Source organism: Lotus japonicus, chromosome 1 (assembly GCF_012489685.1).
Source record: "Lotus japonicus ecotype B-129 chromosome 1, LjGifu_v1.2".
Lineage (NCBI taxonomy): Eukaryota > Viridiplantae > Streptophyta > Magnoliopsida > Fabales > Fabaceae > Lotus > Lotus japonicus.
In genome coordinates, this window is record NC_080041.1 from 48236505 (window position 1) to 48258345 (window position 21841).

The following is a 21841-nucleotide window of genomic DNA, read 5'->3' on the forward strand; positions in this document are numbered from 1 at the left end:
ATCTACTCCCTTCAACCTTCTTCTCTTATGCAAAATATCCTTCATAAACTTAGCATATATAGGCATTTTTTCCAAAGCATCGGCAAAAGGAATACTAATGTGGAGCTTCTTGAAAACATCAACAAATTTTAAAAACTTTTTATCTAAGCTCTTCTTAGCCAATGCTTTAGGGAACGGAACCTTGCTAGTTTCAGGACTAAGATCAACTTCCTCTCTCACCTTAATAGGAACAACTACTTCTCCTCCCACTATCTCCTCTCTCTTTTCTCCCTCTGTTTTTTTCTTCAATTCATTCATCACTCGCCCACTTCTAGTGGCTACAACAGAGGCATTTTCTTGCTTAGGATTGGGGATAGTGTCGGAGGGAAATTTACTTTGAGGTCTCTCGGCTATTTGCTTAGCCAGCTGGCCAAATTGATTCTCAAGATTCTTGATAGCCGCCTCTCGATTATTGTAATTATTCTCCGTCCGGTTGATGAAAGTTTCCACCAACTCTTCTAAGCTTTTCTTTGAACCACTACCTTCACCTTCTCCTCGCTCTTGAGGTTGTCTTGAGCTTTGGCCTTGGAAACCTTGGCTAGGAAATTGCCTTTGAAAACCATTTCCTTGCCCACTACCACCTTGCCTCCAAGAGAAATTAGGGTGATTTCTCCATCCTGGATTGTAAGTATTTGAAAATGGGTCATTCCGAGCTTGACCCATGGCCTTCACTTCCTCCTCCGGTCTAGTCTTTGTGCATTCTTCGCTGTCATGTGGCCCTCCACAAGTCACACACTCCAATTTGGCAACTCGACCACCAATCTTGGTAGTCTTCATTTGATTTTGAATCTCAATCGTTTGCTTGGAGAGTTGCTTGTTGGAGGCCATAAGTTGATCATAAGCTTGAACCTCAAGGACTCCTCTTCGGGCTTGGCGATCATTACTAGAGTTCATGGCTCTTATAGCCATTTTTTCAATCAACTCGTACCTCACTTGTGGAAGTAGGGCATCGAACTCACCGTTTGAAGCCGCATCCAAGCCAAACCTCGAAGAGTATTGGAGACCATCATAGAATTTTGCTACTTGTTCAGCTTGGGTGAGGTTGTGTTGAGGACACCTCCTCAAGAGATTTTTGAACCTTTCCCAAGCTTCATAAAGATTCTCATCGGTGGATTGAGCAAAAGTCATGATGTCATTCTTGAGCTTTCTCAAAAGGGCTCTTGGAACAAACCTTGTGGTGAACTTCTCAGCCAAGTCCTCCCAAGATGTAATGCTACCTTGGGGTTGTGAGTTCAGCCACTCCTCAGCAGTATCCCTCAATGAAAAGGGGAATAAACTCAAGCGGATGGTGTCCGCTGAAACATTCTGAACTCTGTAGGTGTTGCAATTGCGGATAAACCGCTCCATGTGTGCATGAGGATCTTCAAGAGCACCTCCACCATACTGATTTTGGCTCACCAAATTAATGAATGCCGGCCTCAGCTCAAAATTTCCCGTGCCATCGGGGGAAACTATGCTGCCCGGATAATCGTAGCTCATGGCAGCCGAGGTGAGGTCTCTAAGAGAACGATTGGCGTTCTCCAATTCTTGCTCTTGAAGTCTTTGAGCAATAGCCTCATTCACTCTTTCTTCAATGTGGGCTTGCATCTCCTCCTTCGTCATATGGGCAGCCATGGCGGCTATCTCAGCAGCTCTTTGTTGAGCTCGCCGACGACGGAGGGTGCGTTCTGGCTCCGGATCAAACAGCAGTGGATCTGAACCAAGTCTACTGTGCATAAACTGAAATCAAAAAAACAGAGAAAAGGTTAGTAACACCTATTCAATGCAATGCTTAGTAAAACAAACAAACAAACTCTTTAACTTAAACCGAAAACCACAAACAATCCCCGGCAACGGCACCAAAAACTTGTTGGTCAATTCGCAAGTGTACGAATACCTCCGGGTTTTAAAATATCAAACCACAGGGATTGTGAGTGAGAATTGTTGATTTAAGCCTAAAGTTTGCAAGTTCTTAAAACAGTAAAATTCAGAAATTGGTTTTGGTTGATTGTGACAAAGGTTTTGCAAAAGAGCAATGTTGAAAATGATGTAAATAACAATTGATGGAAAATTGCCTTGGGTTGTTGATCATCTAATCCACTTTAGTTCACCTATCCTATGCATGTGAAACCTTGATTTATCTCTTGTTGTTATAGCCTATGTATTTACTAGTTGATTCCTCACAAAAGTAATTCTCTCAAACTGAAAGATAAGCCCAATTCCTTGTGTACTTAAACATTCATAAGAGGTAAATAAGCATGTATATTCAGGCCAACAAAACCCCACTCTTACTCTATGCCTAGAAGCAAGTATAGAAGGATCTACTTCAATTCATGTCCCTAAATCATAACAAACTTCCATTTGATTATAATCTAGCCTATAGCAAAGGTGCACCAAAGCTAAGCATGCAATAAGGAATTGAAATACAAGATTGAATCAAGAACTCATGCATAGAGATAGGATTTAACAAACTAAAATTTCATAGAATCTCTTAACCCAAAGCAAAAAAGGAAACTAGCCACTCATGGCTAGAGAATTCATGCAGAAAATGTAATGAAAACCTGAGAAAAATACAAGTTGGAAGCCTCCCTTGGCCCCAAAGTTCTCCTCAGCTCTCAAACTTGATCCAAAAATGAGTAACAATGTCTAACTCCCAAAGAAAATGGCTTAAAACCTTATTTATAGGCAAAATAAACGAGACTGGGCGCTCAGGCGCCAATTCAGAGCGCCTGAGCGTCAATTGCATGTTGAAAAACATGCTTCTGGACCTAATTGGCGCCTAGGCGCCAATTCCCAGCGCCTAGGCGCTCAAGCTCGCCTTGAGCATCCTTTTCAGCTTCTGTAACTCCTCTTTAATCCCTCTTTTAAGTCTTCCTTCAATTCCATGCTTCTTGGCTTTCTTTCTTCTTCAGTTTTTGATCTGCATACTCAGCCACAAAGACAAGGAAAAATCTAGAAGCTCAAAGAGCTCATTAGCACAAGAGGTCCTTCATAAAACAAAAGAAAATCATGCAAGTCCTAAACTTAACTTAAAATGCAAGAAAACTCCCTATAAAACTACAAAATTACCAAAACAAAACAAAGACTCAAGAAAAGATAAAAATGCATGAGAATGCATGAAACACTACATGAGACTCAACAAAAAGAGTCAAAACAAACAAAGAAATGACCCTAAAAACACTACAAAAATAGGGTCATCATTGCACTTGCACAGCAATGAACAAGTGGAGTCTAGAAATCGAAGTCTCAACCTTACACAAATGTTGAACATTGCTCTTGATGTAGCTCATGCATTGGATTATCTTCACCATGATTCCGAGCTAGGTTTAGTACATGGTGACATAAAGCCAAGCAATGTGACAACAAATTAGCTGTGTTTATCTAGCTAGAAGATGGTTCTGTCTTGTGTCTGTCACTAGTTTTTTTTTTTTTTATTATTGATTCCTGCATAGTTATGTAACAATATCTATGGAATAATACACCAAACATGGATTTCTCTCCTCCGATCACCATATTTGTTTATCATGAACCTTAGCTTATCAATCATATTTATCAATTTGTCCCTCCATATTTCATAACAAATAGTAACAATGTTCACTTGATCAATTCTCTTTGAAAAACAGATTTCCTGTTAACAGAATTTTACTTGTTGATTTCCTGTTAACACTTAAATTCATAAAACAAACAATATGCCAATAAATGGTGAGGAATTTTCTAAAGCACATTTCTCATTAACTTTTTTTTTAAAGACAAATATTGTATTATAAACCATAGTACAAAGAGTACTCTAACCATAATACAAGAAACAACAGCAAATAAAAGATATCACGGCCCAAGCAGCGTACATCAAGCAAAACATATTGGATAGCTTGAACCACTTCCTTTGTGTCTGCACTAGAATCGAACTCATCTAAACTTTTCGAATTTATCCAGGAAAAAAAAACCTAAAGTCTGCACTCCCTTTGCAATCAATATTTCTCATCTTTGCACTTAAACAAAGAGGGTTTCTTATCTTCACCGTAATGGTTAATGTTCCCACTCATGGATCCAAACGAGTTTTCCTTAACTTGACCGTAATCCATAATGTCTGGATAATATTCCTCCTCATAAAGTCATAATCTCCACCATAATCCTCCTCCTCCTCCTCCTCCATGTCTTCATTGTATTGCCCCCAACCTCCACCGTAACCATAACCGTAATCATTAATGTCTGGATAATATTCCTCCTCATAATCTCCACCATATTCCTCCTCCTCCTCCATGTCTTCATTGTATTGCCCCCAACCTCCACCGTAACCATAACCGTAACCGCCACCGTAACCATAACCCGTCCACCCTTGAGTGTACGGCGTACTGTTCCCAATACTCACCGTAACCCCAGTATTCATTGGCTTTATCTCCATTGCCTTCTGCATTGTGTTCTTCATCTCCATCTTCATATTCATCTTCCATGCCTTCATGACTTGATCTTCATCTTCATCCTCCATGTCTTGAGGAAAGTATTTCCCCCAATCTACACCAAAACCGTCGTTTTTCACAACTTGATTGAACTCCTTCTTCTGGTCGTCGTCGTCGTCAGCAATCACAATAACCTCATTTTTCTTCACACTCGCCGGCGGCAGCGGCGGCTTCTTGTCAACATAACACTTATTGTCTTCATCATCATCAAGCACGATAACCTCGATTTTCTTCTTCCCGTGAGCATTCCTCGTCTCTGAAACCTTCATCTTCAAATTCAAATGTCACACACGTACAGCAATCTTTTTTTGGTCTCATACGTACAGCAATCTATGCAGGGTTTCCAAACATATAAGGGTTTGTTTTCGGGCTTGTTCATACATCCGGCCCATATCTCTCTAGCTTTCAATTAAATATCTTTTTTGTTGCTTTATAATATTTATTTAATTTTTTTTTAAAGTTATTACTCTAAAGTGAAGTATTTTAATGGTTAATTTCAAAATAATTAAAATTTCAAAAGCTTTACCAAGAGGCTAGAGGTACCGTGAATTGAAAAGGGATTAAAAGGAAGAAATTTTTTGAGATTTTTTTGAAATCAAATTCATGCTGATATTGATTTTTTAAAATTGGCAGAGATTTTGTATGGTCCGAGATTTTGAGAAATTTTTGGGAGAAATGAATTGAACCGGAATGAGGGAAATGAGCGATCACAGAAACAGATTGAATCAGAATGAGGGATCAGATTGAATTAGGGAAATTTAATGCAAAATAATTAAAAAATTAAAAATATTAACTTGCATGTGGCTTATTGAGAGAGTGAGATTTTGTGAGTGCCTCTTTGATGAGAATGAGGCCACTCTTTTATTAGATAACAAGGTGGATTCATAATAATTTCTTAAACTACTCTTTAAGAGGTTATTTTGGAAAAATTAAGCCATAGCTTTTAATAAGCTGTCATTTTTTTTTGGTGTGAAAAATTAGCTGTCAGCTGAGAAAGGAGAAAACCGTGTTTTGACTTTTGAGTGTCATGATTTCAAAATCTGGGGTCTGGGTCAAAGATTGTTTTATGATAAAAAACAATGAAAAAAAAAAATTAGACATCGTTCAATTTGCAATTACTGACCACCAGATCGATATGAGTTACAGATACCTGAACACTAGTAAGATCACATCCACACAAATCTTTAATTTTGTATTTTCCTCTACCGCAAGAAATATTTCATCAATAATAATATTTACTTTCTTTGCATCAAGAATTAGTACATGAATGGATGTTGGAAAAAAAAACTCACTAGTGACTAGTTAGCACTACACATCTCTCTTACTGCGATGAAAGATTAGTATCACGGTTGCAGAATGTGTGAAAGGGATATAAGGAATGTTGCTCTAGTATATGTAAACCAGCAACCTTTGAGGTCTTCTAGTACATGTTACTAGGGTAGAGAAAGTAGAATTAGGGGGAGTTGGAGAAAGTAAAACCTACAATTGAACAAAACACCTATTTCGCTACAATCAACAAAACCCGAGTAATCAATTGAATATTGTAATGAGCAACAAGTATTGTTATCTAATGTGTTAAGTATAATAGCTTGACACAATCCAACTAAAAATCAAATACCCAATTCATTTTATTTTGTTTTCCATTTCATCTCATGTCAACTATATTGAATTTCATTGCAGAAAATTAAATTACCAAAGATAACATAAAAGTATTGAACATGTTAGTCCTAATCTATCGCTGCGCAAAAAATGTTGATGCTAAAACATTGAAAACTTCAGTTGTACGGAACTTATTTACTGGATTCTCACCACACCTCTCTCAGAACCTGGACATAGTTGCCCAAAATTTCGAACAATACAATATGCACACTTCATAGAGTTCCCAGTTTCCTGTACTTCGAACCAAGCATCACAATTCTCAAGAAACCATCACAGAACACTAGCCAAATCTTTCTAGTTCTATGACTCTATCTCCACAAACAAAATTCTGATTCATTCATCTCCTATATGATGTCTTTTTTACCAAGGAAAAAAAGAAGCTCGAATACTACAAACTCACTACAAACTCGATTATAATATCTTAGGGCAAAGTATATTTTCTAACACAAGAAAAAGCTTGATACTTCAAATAACCAAGTTCAAAACAACATAATATCTTAGGGCAAAGTATATTTTCTAACACAAGAAGCAATGATTAAAAAACAGGTATAACAGTCAATAATAAGAGTGAGGACACCAAATAAAAGGCAGCACAAGATCTAGAAACACTAATAGTAAGCAACAAACAGTGATAGTTTAGTCCTCATCTTCCTCATCACCATCTCCACCAGAGGCCTTCTTAGCAGCAGCCTTTTGGTTCTTTCGCTTCACTCTTCCGGGGCGTCCACCACCAAGAGGACTGGTGAGTGAAAAGTCAATATGCTTCTGTGAGTCAACCCTCACCATGAAAGATGGAATGTTCACCACCTGCCTTCCAACCCTGCAAAGCCCAAAGCACACAAAAGTTCAACATCCCAAAACAACACAATGTATATATGAGACTTCATCTTTGAAGAACATAAAAGTTAAGAAAAAAAGAAAAAGGCACATCCTAAAGGCACATCCTAAATAATGTTAACTCAAAAGTTCAACTTCGCAAACAAAATATCATTCATACAAGACTTCATCTTGAATATCATAGAATATAAGAAAAAAGTAAAAAGGCACATCCTAAATGATGTTAGCTTTAAAGGACACTAATACTTCTGAGACTAATTTGCCAATCTAATAGTGTGCTTATTCTACAATAGATTGACAAAAAAAAAAGCACATGCAAGCACTCCAGTTTTTTTCAAAAAAACATGTCTTGCAATAAATTGAGAAGAAAACACTTTTCAGCGAATCTAACAAAAATCCAAACACACGTATTTGAAAGAAATGATCTTATTTAATAACATTGCTGCAAAATGTAAGTACTAATAGCAGATTCTTTTACAGTTACACAGGTACTCATTGTGAGCATAACTTATAGTTGCATAATCTATAGCTGCACATCACCAATTACAACTCTAACTTCATATTTCTCTCTCCCTTTCTCAGCAAAAGCCAAATTTATCTTTCACAATACACACACATTTCCAAAAGGGTATACACAGTAACAAAAAATAAGTGCAAAACACTCATCATTGATCATACTTGTGACCGATTGATTCGCCTATTAACTTGATCGAAACCGACACAAAACAATTGCTACAAGCATTTTAAACACAAATGAACAGCCCTAATAAAAAATCACATTTATTTAATGAAATACACTAATCCTATACACACAAACAGTTACCATCAAACAAAAGGTACAGAAACAAAAACTGAAAAGAGACAAAATGAAACCTGATATGCCTCTGTCTGATAAGAACCCTAGCATGATGAATCGACTTAGCCATCCCAGACTTAAACACAAGAGTCTGAAGCCTTCGCTCGAGAAAATTCTCAACAGTAAGAGCAAGAACATAATCAAGCTTGTTCTGAGTCTCATCAAGAAGCCCATAACGAAACATCCTCCTCAACAAAGCCTCACCCTCAAAGATCCGGCGAGGATTCTTCTCATCAAGCGTGAGCAGGTTCCTAGCGTTGTTGCGGATGCGGCTGAGCGCGTACTGCACCCTCCAGAGCTCGCGCTTGCACCGGAGACCGTATTCTCCGACGAGCTTCAGCTCCGCGTCCAGACGCTCCTTCTCGTACGGACGGCGGGGCTTCTTGAACGTCTTCCCATCTGAAAAAAAGAACTACCGTTAGAGTGAAGGGATACACAAAACGCCGCCCGCCGTGGGTTGATGGCGGAGATTGAGAGTGAGGGGCTTACAGTTGCGGTAAAATGAAACGTGCACCATCGTGAAATGCGGCGGTGCGGTGCGCTCACTCCTCCTCCGTTTTGCTTCTGCTGCTGCGACTGAGAGTGGATCTTTTGAGGCTTCGTTTTCTCCTTTTAAGAGATGGGAAACCCTAATTCTTCTCCGGGTGAAAGGTCAGGTATGAAAAGCCCACGTTGGTTTTAGTACAAAAATTGAGACATTGGCCCAAAACATTTTACACTTTGATTTTTGCAAAAAAATGTTAAGAAAAAAGTTTGTGTCATTTTTATTTTTTTATTTTAGTGAATCTAGAAGTAGAATATTTCAAGACAGGAGAAAATATCTCCACAATCACACACTCCACGTCGCACCTGCAATTTCGAAGAACAACGAGAGCCAGAAGACGAAGCCCTAGTCATGGTCGCGAAGTCGAGTTTCAGGGTGCAGAGAAGAAGGCCAAAAGAAGACGAAATTCACTAGATATGGAATCGAGCGTGAAGAACGGTGACTAAAGATGGATGAAGGGTGAATTGCAGTGAAATTGATAGCGAGGATGAAGGAACATAAAAACCCTAATTTGAAGCTCCAGGTTTTGCCATCTTTCTTCAGTGTTGAAGGAGAAGAAGAACGTAAGAGGAGAAGAGCCTGAGATGATTCTAATTTGGGGTTTTAAGTTAGTGTGATTTGGGATTAGATGGGTTAGGTTAGGTTAGGATAATTAGAGGATTGTTAGGGGTTAATTTAGTAAATTACTTGTTTTTAAATGAAAAAGAGTGACTCAGCCTCATTAATTGACGTGGAACAGGATGAAAGCCAGCTATTTTCATTATGTTCAAGGACCATTTTCGGCTTTTACCCTGGCAAGGGACGGAAACCAGCACTCAGTGAAAGTCCAGGGACAAAAAACATATTTAACCCCTTTTTTTATTACTCTTTATTAGCTGTTGCAACTAACGAATGGGGTTTTTCTACAAAACAGTTTTGATACACACTTAGAAAATTTGTTTTCGCCAAAAGATTTTTGAAACACAATTGAAACTCTATTCTTGTGTTTAAGTGTTTGTTCTCATTTGGCATCAGAGTTTGCATTTGGCTTGACCCTTTAACATGTGTAAAGGAGATCCAATGACGAACAACAATAACTCTCAGCTCGCTGATGTATCCACTCACAAGCCTACACTCTAATGGATCAAACCATACATGCTAGGAAGAGAAGATGCAACTTTTCATAGAATCCAAAAGCCATGCAGTATGGGGCATCATTGAGAATGGGAACTACATTCCAACTGTTAAAGGTTCTGAAGCACCAATTCTCAAGGCATAATGGACAACCGAACAAAAGATCAAAAATCAAAAGAGTGACAAAGTCAAGTTTTTTACTTGTTCTATGTGACATACAGAATATGAAAAGGTCAATAGCTGACCAACAACCAAACAAATCTAGGATGCCTTAAAGATAGCTCATGAAGGAACCTCCAACATAAAGCAGATCAAGATCAATATGCTGGTAACTCAATATGAAATGTTCAAAATGATGGAACATGAAAGCATTTATGAAATGATTGGGAAATTTCAAACTCTCATCAATGGTCTCAGAAATTAGGAAAGAACATATGACAATGTTGATCAAACCAACAAGATTCTCATATGCTTCCCAAGAAAATGGAGACCCAAAGTCACTGTCATCAAGGAAGGCATCTAAACACTCTAAAGTTGGATGAGTTGCTTGGATTCTTAAAGGTTCATGAGTTTAAGTCATAAATAGCATTGAACTATAGAAGCAAGTATCTCACTACACACATCTATTCTCCCCACAAGTTTCCAGTCTTATGAATCAGTTAACAAACATCAAGATCCATCGTCCTTGAGAAGGTTGAAGACCATGTACGTGGTTCACAGGAAAGCATACCGCTACAAGTGTTAGATACAGTAGTTTGATCCTTAATGTGTATAGAAAACAAAAGGAAGAATTGAAGTTGATAGGTGGCTTTGGTGCTAGGTGTTGGGTGGGATTTGCTTAGATTTTAGATGCTATATTGTTATGTTATCTATTGTTATTATGAGCCTACTATTTTAGTGTGTAATAATTCTAGTTTTCACCATGTTAAGTAATTCTCATTTGTAGTATGAATTTATAAATATTATTTTGTTTATTCAATATTATACTAGTGTTTTTTTACCCGTGCGATGCACGGGGAATACATATGTTGTATTTTATACGTAAATTAATACGTTGATTTTTTAAAATATAATAAACAAAGATGAAATATAAGAGTCTAAAATGCGATGTAAACGATTGATTAACTAATAAAAAGATTGGTTAACGAAATCTCAAATTCTACAAAACATATAAGGGGACGGATTTATCGTATTTGATACATCAATCAATACGTTTTTTTTATACGTGAGTCAATACGTTGATTATTTAAAATATATTAAACAACAGATGAAAATGAAGTGTCTGATACGCTGAGCATAGTGGCGGAAAAGTCTTAAATTGAATCACTAGTTTGAAATTCATGCGGGTGAATAAATAATAAACAAAGATGAAATAGAAGTGTCTGAAATGCGAAACAAATGACTGATTAACTAATAAGAAGATTGGTTAACAAAACCTCAAATTCTTCAAAACATATAAGGGGACAATTTTACGGTGTCTAATAAACAGTAGCCGAGTTACTCTGCAGTGAGCGCGATTACGCGCGTCAATTTCCGCTCACACGTTCTCAAAAACTTCTTTATAGACAACATTGCGCTTGGAGGTCGAAACCACCCCTTGCTCATCCACAATGAGCACCTTCAGTCCTTTTCTAGACTTCACCCTTGAGAGAGCGAGATACAGCTGTCCATGAGTAAACACAGGCCTCGGAAGGTACAAACCGACATGAGAAAGGGACTGGCCCTGACTCTTGTTTATAGTCATCGCGAAGCATAAAGTCACCGGAGATTGCCTTCGAGAGAACTTGAAGGGAAGACCAGAGTCAGAAGGCGTTAAGGTTATCCTCGGATTGTACTCGGTTTTACCCAGCCTGATTCCTGATAAAACAGTCGCAACAATTATATACTGAGTAAGATGAGTGACCCTCAACCGGGTCCCATTACACAGACCGCCCGCTTGGTCTATGTTTCGTAGAAGCATGATCGGAACACCTTCTTTAAATATCAGTCTGTGATTTGGAATTCCCGAGCACTGAACGTCGTTTAAAAACTCAGAGGTGAACCACTCCGCGTGAACCTCAGAATCCTCATCCGACCTACACGGGGTATCGTAGCTCAAGTACTCTCTCTCAACACCAGGAAGCTTTGACAGCACGTAGTTGTTGACCTGCTCGACGCTCTCGAGTGTAGGGGCGAGAATTGCCCTTTCCTGGAAGTAAGAATCGCTTTCCAAGTTCGGCACTAAGTCCGGATAAGCAAAATTGACCAACTCAAGAAGAGGATCAAGACCTTGTCCGATCAACAAATCCGACGGAATCTCAATTGTGGTATCATCCTCGTCGATGGTATATACTTTTTTTCCGATACATCAGAAATATAAATTAAACCCTCCAAGGATTGATTCTTGGGCCTTCTCTCCTAACCCATATAAAAAAGGAATAGGAGTATATAAGTGAGGCAGTTGATAGTAGTTAAAGTTAATTATAGTGAGACGGTAGTTCCATTCTTTAAATTTTCATATTTACGTTTCTTATCCTATTTCTCGGATACCCACAAATATAGCTTTTCTTTTTGAAAGCTTTTCATAAATAAATAAAAAAGTTGTAGCCCCAAAATTAGTGGAGGCCATTGGACGACATTAATGTTGAAATGTCAATTTGAGTTAGGGATTAATTCACGTGATAGTTGGCTTCAAACATTTACCAGTGCTTTGCACGGCGAAATTCGATATTGTATTAGAAATATCAACCAATTGATTGCTTATAAGAGAAAAAAAAATAGTTTGATAGAAAGTCATGAGATTGAGATAAAAAAGTGACATAATGAAACTCAAAGGATAATTTACATAAGCTTATTAAAGTTATTCGGCGGATTTTTTCCTTATTATTTAGGTATGTATCAAAAAACTTATTCATAACAAAATTGATATATTAAAATCAATATTTACTGAGTGCTAATTTCAACCGTCTCTCACTAATGGGTAGAAATCCATGTGGAAAATCTGTGACAGAACTTGACATTTTCATTAACTGAATATATGATACACATTGTTCTAATTATAGAACCGCCAATAACTTGTCATACGCTACAGCCCCAAAGTTACAAAAACAAAGGAAACCTAAGGGGGAGTAAACCACATAGCCCTCCCACTATGAAAAGCAACAATTTAGAGAGCAATTAATAGGGCCAACTTAGAGTAGTATGCCACGATAGAGAAAATGATGCAGCAAAGAATCCCAACAGAACTCCAAAACCTGCCGAGAGAAAAGGAGAAAATGAAGAGTTACTTAGAGAACAAATAAACCTACCAGAAGAAATAGGCTGAGAATGAAATAACATCCATTTAAACAAAGTCTGTTTCTTCCATTTTTAAGAGCATAGTTAAACACTATTTGTGCATTTCAGTAACTTAAATATAAAGATTAGCTAGTAAAGAAAACCATATTTAATGGGATGGGAACAATAAAATAAAGGTGAACCTCCGATGATTACAATGTTATAATGTGAACCTTCTCCTGGACCATGACTTCTTGAACTGCATAACATAACACAAAGGTTTTCAAGTCATTAAAATACAGCAAGAAAATAATACAACAGGAAAAAGAGATCACAAAGAATCAAATTCAGAGCACACAAAAAACCACTGCATATAGAAGAAGCCAGCAACAAAACATCATAAGAATAGCTAAGAATAGCTCAGATCAGCCACATAAAAGGAAATAAATTTCTTTTCTTCTTCCTTCTGAATATGAACTGATAATTTCTACCTCATTTCATTTTTTAGGTGATCTTAACTTGCTGTCAATGAATGTAAAGAATGTAGAGAGAATTCTAAGAAGGACCAAGGAGGTTCCAAAATTTCTCTGTGCAGCATAATCGAACTACTGATAGGCATCAGACTAAAAAAACATTAAGAGATATATATTAGTATGAATTCATGTTAAAACAAATGGGGGAGAACAAAAATTAGTTCATTAAACTAATGGAATGATGTACAACCCTTATGTCCAGTGTTTAACATGACCTATTTTAGTGCAGTGCCTTCTCCAATAGTGATTATTTCTTGGTCCTTCCTCTACATTAACACCTCATTCAGCAACCTAACCTATTTAGGTGCAGTGCACAGGGTGAAAAAAATGGAAGAAAGCATGAATGGAAATAGATTTAGGAGCCCTATTGCAAAATTTAGGACTCAATTAACAATGCTGAAGGTATCAACAATTCTTGAAGATGAGACACTTGCCTACCTGCCTGCAGCATATATATATAGAAGAAAAACAGAAAAGAAAGGTTGATTCCCTTCAACTTTGCAGTGTCACTGGCCTTTACTCATGTGCTCTTGGTCAAAGCTCAAAAACACTTGAAGCAATACAAATTTTACATGTTCAACTCACAATTGATCTACAACTCACACAGAAAAGTAAGCCAAAACATGACCAAAATAACTTGTGATGGATATGAGCAAGTCTAATTTGATTGTAATAAATGCCATATAATGAAAAGGTTGATTTTCTAGAGTTAATATAAGGTCAACATACAAAATAGAAATTGAAGAATTATAAAGTAAAATACTTATCTAGGATTCTTTCTCTGCACTCCAATATATAATAAAGCAAATTTAATATGGATTCTTCTGCATGACACAACGAAAATAGACAACCCACTACCTATTGTGATAAGAAAGCACATGAAGATGGAACTTCTAACCTTCAATTATAAATTTAATAAACCTGTAGAAGCTTACTTACTCAATCTCATTTTCAATTCACTTTTTTCAAATAGTGAGAATGGTAATAGTCAGTGGCATGAGTCAACTTAATAATGGGCATCCAACTGAAAATAGGATAAAAAACTTGTTCTCTAAACGCAACACCTTGTTGAGATGATAAGCTCATGTATCCCTTATTCTGCAAAGAGAAAGAATAAGTGAAGAGCCGCTAAACTTTTGTCTAACCATGCACATCAACAATAAAATCAACTTATGGTAGCAGGTGCAGCACTGGGTGTTACTGATGGTAAATCACCTGGACCCTAAATATTTCACTGGGAAAAGAAGTGTCAAACTTTCATTAACAACATTAGTGAACATATTTTTTGGTGCAGTAGATCCCAAGTTCAAATATTAAGAATATTTAAATTCATGAAAGAACTTACATCATCATCAAAGAATTTGCATGTAGCACAAAAGTACTTGCCCATGCATACTCCACAGTTTATGCAGTACTGCTGAACCTGCAGGTAGCATGAGAAACAATCAACACATCCGAAAATGCAAGTAGAGTCAACTGTTTGAATCCCCAGACACGTAAACCAAAAAAACCAAGAAAATGTGTCAACAAAAATTGCATTGCAGAGAGTAGAATTTCGACACATCATCATCATGATCATCATTTTTTCTCAAAAGGGCCAAGCCTATTATCACCCAGTCTTGAACTGTACGCAACCTTCTTGTACTCACTCCATGTGAACTCTTTGTACAAACTCTGTTCTCCTTTTGACATGAGTGGTTCCAGTGGTGCTATCTTTTCACTCAACGATGCTCCTCCAAAGTACATCATTGATAACCTCGACTTTGTAGTGTCAGCCATTACCCTGTGCTTCACACTTTTGAACCTCCCTTTAGTCATCACCTGCATCATCATTAATAACTCAACATTAACATTAACCAAGTTACAGTATTTCAATAATAACACCTTAAAATGCTCCATAATCAATTTTAATTAAGACTAATTATTCTTAGATTTTGAGTAAAGATGCTACAATAAAACATATCACCTGAGATATAAAAAGCATGTTTAGATACTCATTTGAAAATCACACTGAAATCAAAATCATGATGCACAGAAGCTAAATTAAGGAAAGTTGAATCTGTTTAATGTAATTTTGGTTTCACTTGCTTTTCAAATGAGTTTCGAATTTGAAACCATATATATATGTACCTCTTATGTAGCAAAATAAAATAACATTCAGAAACTTGCTCAGCACATTCCTCTGCTCAATCCCCACCCAACTCGGGATTCTCTATTGGTCCCATTCCTCTTGAACTTGAACCTGGTCCAGATCTTGATGATTGCTTGGAAGAGCCAGAAAACTTTAGCACCATGTCCTTCAATTGCATATGCAGAAAGAAAGAAATTAAAAAAATGAAATTAACACCATTTGCATGTATCTATCTATCAATCCAAATATCCATCGTCAACAACATTTTCACACAAATCAGAAAACATGGTTCAAAATAGGTAAGATAGGCATCAAAACAGAAAGCTCTTCACATCAATTAGTTTAAGCAAGATTTTAAAGATAGTTCCAAACCTTCACATAGTTACTTGTGTCAAGAGTGAACCGATGATAGATTCCAGCAGGTAAAATGATGAGATCATCGGCTTTGATCCAAATGCGAATCCATCGATCACCTTTGTCCCACACATCTAAGTAGCCACTTCCTGCCAAATGACTATTGATTTAAATGCTGTAATCCAAAACCCAATTATCTAAGCATAAAATTAATTTCAAAAGAGAAAGCCATAAATCAAACCAAACCAAACCGCCAGAAAGTGAATACCTGAGATGTCGCTGTTGCGCTATGGAGAGGATTGAGGCCGTCCATCAAAAGAAAACCCCTAAGTTGGTGAAAACCATAAACTGTAAATGAGAAGAGTTAGAAGAAAATTGAACCTTGACATTGCCTCCCTCTTCCTACGGTGTTGGTTCTTCTTCCTCTCTGATACCTTGATCGAATTTGCTGTCCTTTCCTGAATTCTTGCTTGCATGCAGATCCTCCAACGGTGGCGATCTGTTTTTGGTCTGGACGTCTGGATGATCTGGTGGCTGGTGGAGACGGAGTCATCGCATCCCTGTGTCGGAGCTGGACCGCAGAGCTGGATGACGAAGCTGGTGCGTGTGAGCGATGAAGTAGATAGAGATGAGGAGGGTGTGTTAGGGTTTGTTTGTGATTTGGGAGAGGTGATGAGCCGTGCAATTGAAAAGATAGGGTGAGTCGTGCAATTGGAAAAATGTTAAGGAGAAATAAGGTAAAGAAAAGTCAGGGCACATGTTGCAAGTAGGGCCAAGGTGGAAAAGCTGACGTGTACATTATTAAGGGAGAATTAATCTGGGAGCGACACGTCACTAACTTGGCCTGTGGGAGCGACACGTCATGCTAGAAGTTGTTCTTTTCTAATATATATTGATTTTTTATTTATAACGGTAACGTCGGTTAGACCACAATTCAATTGCGGTTGAACAAGTGAACCATGAACTAGTGTCCTCACCGGTTTGAACACCGTTTCAGTTCTAATAACCTTGGTTACCTCATTCGGACTATCTTTTGTTACTTGCATCAGTGACCACATGTTGTTTAAATTTCCCAGCAATGAAGAACACATAGTCGTTTATCATATTCTACATCAAAATAGTGTTGATGAGAGAGTAGAAAAATAAGTGATAGATATTATTGCTTCATAATTTTTCAGTTACTTAAAGAACTATTCTACGTATTTGGCATTGTTCAAAAGAAAGTAAATTGCATGTTGATCTCAAAGGAATTCTATGAATTGTGGACGTAAGAATATTCAGCAAATTTGACCATGATCGAATTAGCGAAATCCTTTTACGTCAACAAACAACTATTTGATCTTTAACTTGTGCTTTTGATACAAATTCAACTTCATTGTTTAGGATTCTAATGACAACTGTTATATGCCATCATTTGAATGTCATACAACTATTGTTGAAAGAAGAAGATAAAAGATGTTGACTATAATTTTGCATGTCAATGTTGGAAGATGATAGATACAACATGATCCAATATTTAAAAGTATGAATAACATTATTCATATTGATGAGTAGTTTTACATGTCAAAGAAGTCTAACAATTATTATTTGTTGCCACATGAGGAAGATCCATATTGTACATGTAAAAGAAAAAATTTCATTACAAAAGTAATGTTTTTAGCTTGTCCGAAATTTGATTCATAAGGAAATGAGTTTTCTCCGGAAAAATTGGTGTTTTTTTATTTGTTATCCAAGAACCAGCTAAAATGACAAGCTCCAACAGAGTTGCAGGAACCTTGGAGACAAAAGCAATGACTTAAGTTAAGAGAGACGTGATAAGATCATTTTTTATTAAGAAAGTCATTCCCGCAATAAAGGAAAAGCGGGCAAGAGTGGATGTCAAGAATCCAGGAATGGAACTATTAGTTGATAGAGTAGAGCTTTGGCTCCATCAAAGACATTTTCAAATTTTTTTTCATATACATGTAATATAATATATTATTTGAAACTAGTATTATATAATAAAGTTAGTATAAAAAGTGACATAAGAGTGTGACATAAGTAAGAAAATACAAGAAACTTGTTCAAGAAGCTTATCTAAATACAATTAAAAAATACTACTTTTAACTTTACTTTTTTCCCTTCAGAAACCTCAAACCCTCATCTTTTTAGCAAAATGCCAAGTGGGTGTTTTGGATTAGATGTTTTCATTATTAAAGGTTTTAGATGTTGGAGGAAAGTAAAAAATGGAAAGAAATGTGTCTTTCTCAAACACATTGGGAATGATCCTTGCTCACCACACAATAATGCATTTAAAGATCATAAAACTTCAATTGATACGGTTTGCTGTTTAACACTTCAAGCATGTGCCATTAGAGATCATAATGAAACTAGCGAATCATCAAACCAAGGTCATTTTCTTCAAATGATAAAACCCTTAGCATCACACAATGATAAAGTTGCAAAAGTTGTGTTGGAAAATGTTACGTATAGTTTCAAATATACTTTACCAAAAATTCAAAAGGAGATCTTGCATATTCTTGCTAGTAAAGTGAAAAACCATATTCGTGAGGAAATTGAGGATTCTAAAATTTTCATAATTGTTGATGAAGCTCGTGATGAATCAAAAAAGGAACAAATGACACTTGTTTGATAAAAATGGTTTCTTACAAGAGAGGTTTTTTTATATTGTGCATGTGGAAAACACTACAACATTAGCTCTTAAGGAAGAATTATGTGCTATAATTTCTCTGCATAATCTTAATTTTACCAACAATCGTGGTCAAGGTTTTGATGGTGCTAGTAATATGAGAGGAGACTGGAATGAAGTACAAGCATTATTTTTGAATGATTGTCCTTATGCATATTATGTTCATTGTTTTGCTCATCGATTACAACTTGTCTTCCTTGCTGCATCAAGAGAAGCTATTCAAATTCATCATTTTTTTTCAAAATTGACTTTCATTGTCAATATTGTTTGCTCTTCTAATAAGCGCTATGATGAGTTGCAAGCTGCTGTGTTAGATGAAATTGCACATTTATTAGAGTTTGATGAGCTTGAAACTAGTAAATGGGCAAATCAAGTTGGTACTTTGAAACGAGCTTCTGATACTCGTTGGATTTCATATTTCTCTTTTATTTGTAGTTTGATAAAAATTTATGGTGCAACTTGTTTTGTTCTTGAAAAAATTATTGTTGATGGATCAACTTATTCTCAACGTGGTGATGCTGAAAGTGCTCATAGTAACTTGACCTCATTTGAGTTGATATTGATCTTGCATTTGATGAAAGAGATTGTGGGGATAACTGATGTTAATGCTATGCATTTAGTGTGTTCCACAAAAGAACTCATTCAAAACTTGAGAGAAGATGGTTGGGATATGTTATTACAAAAAGTGACATCTTTTTGTGAAAGACATGACATTGATATTCCTCAATTGAATACCTCTTATGTAGCAAGACATGGATGTGCTCGTCACCAAAAAGATCACGTCACAATATGACATTATTTTAGAGAGGAGATATTTTTTTGTTGCAATTAATAAGAAATTACAAGAATTGAATAGTAGGTTTAGTGATCAAGCAATGAAGTTGTTAACTTTAAGCTCTGCTTTAGTTCCTAAGAATGGGTATAAAGCTTGGAACATTGATAATATTTGCACTCTTGTAGACAAATACTACCCTAATGATTTCAGTGAGCAAGAGAAGATTAATTTACAATTTCAACTTCAACATTTCATTGTTGATGCATGTTTGACAACCATAAAAAAGTCTGAAGTTTTCTACTTGATTGATAGATTGCTTCGCCTTATAATGACTCTTCCATTTTCTACAGCTACCACTGAAAGATCTATTTTAGCAATGAAAATAATCAAGACCAGGTTGAGAAATAAGATGGAAGGTGACTTTCTTGCTGATAGCATTGTAGTATACATTGAAAGGAAGATTGCATCAAGTTTTAAGTCTAATTATATTATTGATGCTTTCAAGTCAATGAAAGAACGCAGTGCAACACTTTAATTATAGGTAATTTCTAATCATCTTCTTCAATATTAATTTTAAGGTATATTTTTTCTTAATGTATGATATAATGCAAATTACATGTCTAATTTATGAATTTTAACCTAAAATTTTGGATATCCAGGTCTCTTATGACACAGTGTCTCAGATTTTATTAATAGACTATTTTGGATTAGTGGATTTAGTAGCGGTCAAGTGTGCAACTTATCTTGAGCTTTGTTATGGTATTTTGGATTAGTGGATTATGCAATTTAGTTATGTTTAGTTGTACTTTTATGTAATTTTAATTTAGTATATAATATTAGTATATAAAATACTTTATTAGTATACTATTTTGATTCTCCATGATATAATTTTTGTTGCTAAAAATTATTTTTAATTTTTATAATTTATGTTGGCCCTTCTAATATTTTTGTTGAAGTTTTGCTACTGCAAGAATTAGATTTGTATTCAACTAGTATAGTTACCCGTGCCATTGCACGGGGATAATTTTGAATAGAGGAAAATTTGTTTTTAATATATGAATTAATTTATTTTATATAAATGATAAATATATACAAATATAATTCTATGTTTGATTGATTTGATTATGATATAAAAATTGAAAAATTACATGATTTTTATTTTTATTTTATTTCATTTTTCCCAATGGGAGCCCTATATTTACAATTAAATTATAATGCTTATGTATATCTACTCTTAAATTATTTAAAAAGTATGGAAAAATACAAAAATCATAACAAAGCATTTTCTATTATTTTCAACTTGAAAGCATTTTCATGCAAAATGTTCTCCCTGTATGAGCTTTTTAATATGTAACTTAAACATAAATAAATATAAGCTATATATGTTCATTTATTCCCATTCCTGTCAAATTTTCATACTTTATATATAAAGGAAAGTTTTCTTCTAGAAAACTTGTGACACATGACACCCCAAAATCATCCATTTTCCCTCCAAGAAAAAAATCATCATTACAGTAGTAGAAGGTAATACGAAATTATTGTTAAAACTGAATGCATACTCATGAATTCAGAATTCTAAATTAACGGGAAATTTATATGTCAAGCATTTGAAACAAATATTAAAATGCCCTAAAAGTTTGCAATTTTCCATAAGAAATTATTAGAAAAATCTCCTTGTGACCTGATAGAATTTTTTTTGAATATAATTCTTAATTTGACATAATATTTAATTTGACTTGATACAATTATTCCACTAAATTTTCTCCACGTGATAACAATGTGCACAATGTTCCCACCAAGTTTTCTCCAATTCTCCCAAGCGTCCGACCGTATAATTTCTTTAATTTTATATTTGATTTGACTTGATATAATTTTTAATATTCTAACTAAGAAAATTATATAATTTTTTCGTGAAATTAACTCTTAAAAAATTATACGCTCCAATAACACATGACACGACAGGTGTTGTCAAGTGTAATTGAACCAAAACGTGAAATTAATAGATTAATTCAATGAAGTTTGTGATTGGACTGAGGAAATGGCACAAAGGTCAATTTTAATTTAGCCGACGGTGCATGTTTGGACCGATTTTAGTGTTCATGCCAATTTTAGGGGTTTTTGAACCAAATTTAGGGTTTTGGTAAATTTGACATGATATAATTTTTAATTTTCCCACTAAGCTTCACATTTTATTTTAAATTTAAATGGAATTCATATATTATTAACAAGTTTCAAATTAGCTAAAATTAGTAAATTTTTCAAAGGCTTATGTTTAACAATAATATATTTGCGGCCCAAACCCTAAGAATACCGACACAAAATTTTCAAAATACCCTAATTTCTCTGGGTAAAGTGAGGTACCAGAAAAAAAAAATGGCAGAGTTCAGTTCTAATTTAGCCGTTGGTATTGGATCAAACGCTTACCACTACGCCAAAAGCAATTGCTGTTAGTGAGGGTGCAACTTTATTTCCTTATAGCACAGAGTCCTCAAGGGGCTGCGATGTTAAGCGCCATGGGGTGGGATGTTAAGCCCATCGAATCCTAAGGGTGACGCTGGATTAATAAATCCAACAATCTCCCCCCCAGTGTTAGCCGGGGGATTCGAACCCATGACCTTGC

At 35.8% G+C, this 21841-nt stretch overlaps 2 protein-coding genes, 1 non-coding gene and 1 pseudogene across 3 annotated transcripts; 2 read left to right on the top strand and 2 right to left on the bottom strand.

The window, feature by feature from the left end:
• The first annotated feature begins 1078 nt into the window (after positions 1-1078).
• Positions 1079-1185, top strand: LOC130734857 (small nucleolar RNA R71). The gene has a single exon (XR_009018195.1). It is a non-coding gene; the product is annotated as a small nucleolar RNA R71 (small nucleolar RNA).
• A 5385-nt stretch (positions 1186-6570) lies between these two features.
• Positions 6571-8477, bottom strand: LOC130740170 (40S ribosomal protein S9-2). The gene is made up of 3 exons (XM_057592716.1): positions 8317-8477; positions 7845-8226; positions 6571-6954 (listed from the first exon to the last, which is right to left on the bottom strand). The coding sequence occupies exons 1-3, from the start codon at positions 8342-8344 to the stop codon at positions 6771-6773; spliced, it is 594 nt and encodes a 197-aa protein (XP_057448699.1). The 5' UTR covers positions 8345-8477; the 3' UTR covers positions 6571-6770.
• Positions 8478-11021: 2544 nt separating this feature from the next.
• LOC130737336 (uncharacterized) lies at positions 11022-16848 on the bottom strand. The gene is made up of 6 exons (XM_057589085.1): positions 16716-16848; positions 15776-15906; positions 14908-15093; positions 14618-14695; positions 13711-13714; positions 11022-11704 (listed from the first exon to the last, which is right to left on the bottom strand). The coding sequence occupies exons 1-6, from the start codon at positions 16846-16848 to the stop codon at positions 11022-11024; spliced, it is 1215 nt and encodes a 404-aa protein (XP_057445068.1).
• A 1064-nt stretch (positions 16849-17912) lies between these two features.
• LOC130737346 (uncharacterized) lies at positions 17913-19756 on the top strand (annotated as a pseudogene).
• The last annotated feature ends 2085 nt before the right edge of the window (positions 19757-21841 follow it).